This window comes from Tupaia chinensis, unplaced genomic scaffold, assembly GCF_000334495.1.
Source record: "Tupaia chinensis unplaced genomic scaffold, TupChi_1.0 Scaffold000567_1, whole genome shotgun sequence".
Lineage (NCBI taxonomy): Eukaryota > Metazoa > Chordata > Mammalia > Scandentia > Tupaiidae > Tupaia > Tupaia belangeri.
Window position 1 is genome coordinate 3,218,502 of NW_006160080.1, and position 4,198 is coordinate 3,222,699.

General features: G+C 37.7%; 1 protein-coding gene across 1 annotated transcript in view; it reads left to right on the forward strand.

Moving 5' to 3' along the window:
- Window positions 1-4,198, forward strand: part of PPEF1 (protein phosphatase with EF-hand domain 1) — a 125,994-nt gene that overhangs the window by 50,755 nt on the left and 71,041 nt on the right. The window contains 1 exon segment of the mRNA XM_006157973.2: window positions 238-401. Within this exon segment, the coding sequence (XP_006158035.1) occupies window positions 238-401 (164 nt within the window).

Here is a 4,198-nt window from a genome sequence, read left to right on the forward strand (position 1 = left end):
GATGCATTGCTGTGGTAAATCATCAACCTAGGAAGGAATGATGGTGATCCATGTGAATGTGCCTACTGGTCTCAGAATCAACTATTCTTCATGGTTATGTGTGATATCTTGGTATTCATAACATTTAGCACAATACCTTACATGGGCTAGGTATTCAAGAAGACACTTACTAATTGTAAGTATTACAATGTTGATTTCTACTCCTATCCCCCCTACCCTTTGTCATTCCTCTTCCAGAATCAGTAAATCAACTTTTTGAAAACACCCTCCAGGATATCAAGGATAGAGAGGATTACGTGGGGTTAATAGACATCCCAGACTCCTATGATGGTCCTCGACTGCAGTTTCCTCTTACTTACACTGATATCGATTTACTTCTCGAGGCCTTCAAACAACAACAGGCAAGTAGAAACAAAAGTTGCCCTGATTTTTGTACATGCCAGATGCTCAATGTTTGTTGGATGAGTGAATGAAAATACTATAGGAGAAATGCTTTTCCTTGGGAAAATGTTTTACCTTATGTGAGACTTACCCTCTGTTTTGTTTAACCTGTTAAAAAGTAGTCTCCTCAGAAACATAGCAAATTTCTCTCAATCGAGTATAGGCTTACATCATTTCCTTTTCTTTCACTGAGCTGTAGTTCACATACCATAAAATTCACCACTATAAAGTGTACAATTTAGTGATTTTTTAGTATATTCACAAGGTTGTGGAACCATCACCAGTACAGTTGGCCCTCAGTAACTATTCTGGATATTTCATATAAATGAAATTTTATAATATGTAGCCTAGCCTAGTCTTTTTAAGTTTTATCCATGTGAGGGCCAGCAGGTGGCATAGTGGTTGGAACACTGAACTCCCACATGGCTGACCATGATTTGAGTCCCAGACCTGGTGGCTTGAAACTCATGCCAGGTACATGTGTGTGCGTGCCCAAAATTCCAAAAGAAGAATGGAGGAGAAGGGACTTTGGCATGGCTATCCCCCCTGGGGGGGGATTTCTCACTTTCTGTCTCTCTGTTTCTCTCTGTCTCTCAGGTGAGTGCATGCACCCTATAGCAAAAATCTCTAGGAAAAAATTCATCCACATCAGCATGTGCCATTAATTCATTTCTCTTTATGACTGAGTAATATCCCATTGTATGCCTCATTTTGTTTAACAGTTTATCAATAGATAAACATTTGGATTGTTTCTATCTTTTGGCCATTATGAATAGTGCTGCCATGAGCATTCATGTACAAATTTTTGTACAGCACACATGCCCTCAATTCTCTTGGGTATATAGCTAGGAGTAGAATTGCAGAGTCATATGGAACTCTTTTTTAACTTTTCTAGTAACTGCTAAACTGTTTTCCACAATGGCTATACCATTTTACATTTCCACTAGCAATGTATAAGGGTTCCAATTTCTTTATTTTTTTTGCCAACACTTTTTAAAGAATTATTTATATATTTCATTCATTATCATTATTATTATTATTTAAATTTGCTATAGGGCACATGCACTCACCAGGAAGAGATAGAGAGCAAGAGAGAAAGAAAGTGAGAAAAACAAGCTGTCAGTTCTGGAACTCAAACCACAGTCAGCCATGTGGGAGTCCAGCATCTTAATTAGCATGCCACATGCTGCCCCCAACACTTGTAATTTTTTTTTAGAGATTTTTTTTTATAGGGTGTGTGCGCTTACTGGAGAGAAAGAGAGACAGAAAGTGAGAAATCACTTTCTCATTTCCCGGGGGGATGACCATGTTGCAATCCCTTCTCCTCCATTTTTTTCTCAGGATTTTGGGCATGCACGCACACATGCCCAGCGTGAGTTTCAGGCTGCCGAGTCTAGGACTTAAACTATGGTCAGCCACATGGGAGTCCAGTGATGTAGTCATTATGCCATCTGCTGGGCCTCCAACACTTGTATTTTAAATTTTTAAATTTTTTTAAATTTTTAAATTAAATTATTTATTTATTTATTTATTTATAGAGGTCACTGGGTCCAGGACTCAAACCTTGCAGTCAGCTAGCCATGTGGGATCCAGTGTCTTAAACTCTACACCACTTGCTGGCCCTTTATTTTTATTTTTATTGTAGCCATTCTAGTGTGTATAAAATGATATCTCATTGTGGTTTTGATTTGTATTTTCCTAATGACAGATGATATAGAAGGGCTTTTCATGTGCTTATTGCCATTTGTATATCTTCTTTGTAGAAATATCTATGCAGATCCTTTGCCTGTTAAAATCAGGCTATCTTTTTATTATTGAGTTATTCTTTCTGGATATGTTTCTTATCAGATATATGATTTGAAAATATTTTCTCCCATTCTGTAGGTTGTCTTTTCACTTTAAGGCATAAAAGTTTTAACTTTTTTTTAATTACCAGAGGGTATGTGCATTCACCAAAGAGAGACAGAGAGAAAGAGAGAGAGAGAAAGATAAAACACTGTCCAATAGGGCATGGTCACATCACAATCACTTCTCCTCCATTTCTCTAGCCTGTTGGGATTTGGGACATGCGTGAATATGAACCTGGTGTGTTTTACAAGCCACCAGGCTGGGATCCTAAGTGTGATGAGCCATGTGAGATATCTTTAACCACTAAGCTATGGGACTAGCCCAAAAGTTTTAAAGTTACATGAAGTCTAGTTTATCTACTTTTATTCCTTTGATTGCTTGTGCTTTTGATGTTATATCTAAGAATCCATTGCTAAATCCAAGGTTATGAAAATTTACCCTTATGTTTTCTTTGAAGAACTTTATAGTTTTAGCTCTTACTTTTAGGTCTATGAGTCATTTTGAATTCGTTTCTATTTATGGTGTGAGGTGAGGCCAAACATTAATCTTTGCATATGGATATGCAGTTGTCCCAGGCACTAATTGTTGAAGAGACTCTTCTTTTTCCATTAAGTGGTCTTGGCACCCTTGTCAAAAAGCAATAAGCCATATATGTATTAGGTTTGTTTTGTTTTGTTTTATGAACCCTAAATTCTATTCCATTGATCTGTGTGTCTATCTTTATGCCAGTACCACACTATGTTGATTACTTTACTTTTGTACAGGGAGGACGGCCACACCGCAATCCCTTCTTCTCCATTCTCCTCTCAGGATCTTGGGCATGCACGCACATGTGCCCGGTGTGAGTTTAAGCCACCAGGTCTGGGACTTGAGCTGTGGTCGACTACATGGCAGTCCAGTGACATAGCCATTATGCCAACTGCTGGTCCCCCAGACCTTTTGCAGTGAATTTGAAGATCAAATTTTTCATTTTTGCAATAAAGCCTTTTGGGATTTAAAACCTGTAAATCACCTTGAGTAGTATTGTCATCATAACGATATTAAACCTGCAAAACACCTTGAGTAGTATTGTCATCATAACAATATTAAGTCTTACATTCAATCCATGAATACGCCATGCCTTTCCATTTATTTATTCATTAATTTCTTTCAGGAATATTTTGTAGTTTCAGTGAACAAATCTTTAACCACCTTGGTTATATTTATGATTAGGTATTTTATTCTTCTTGTGTATATTATAAAGAATTGCTTTCTGAATTCCTTTTTAGATTGTTAATTGCTTGCATGTTGATCTTAGACTCTGCAGCTTTGCTAAATGTACTTATTAGTGCAAGGTTTGTTTTGTTTTGTTTTGGTTTGTGTGTGTGTGTGTGTTAGGGGCAGAGAGATTTTTCCTATAGGGCGTGTGCTCGCACCAGAGAGACAGAAAGCAAGAAATCACCTCCTGGGGGATGGCCATGCCATAAGCTCTTCTCCTCCATTCTCCTCTTGGGATTTTGAGAACGCATACACATGTGGCCAGCATAAGTTTCAAGTCACTGGGTCTGGGACTCGAACTGCAGACAACTATGTGGGAGTCCAGTGCCGTAACCACTGTGCCACCTACTGGCCCCCATTTCCCATTTTGTTGATGTTTTCAGAGAACCAACTTTTGATTTTGTTGATTGTATTATTTTTCTATGCTCTATTTCATCTATCTACACTCCAGTTTTTCTCTTTTTTTTTTGGGGGGGGGGCTTTGGGTTTAATTTTATCTTCTTTATCTAGCTTGTCAAACTTAGGTTAGATTGATTGATGTGAAATTTTTTTAGAATTATTTATTTATTTATTTATTATTGGTTTTTAATTTGCCATAGGGCACACGTACTCACGAGAGAAAGAGAGAGAAAGTGAGAAAGCAAGCCTCAGG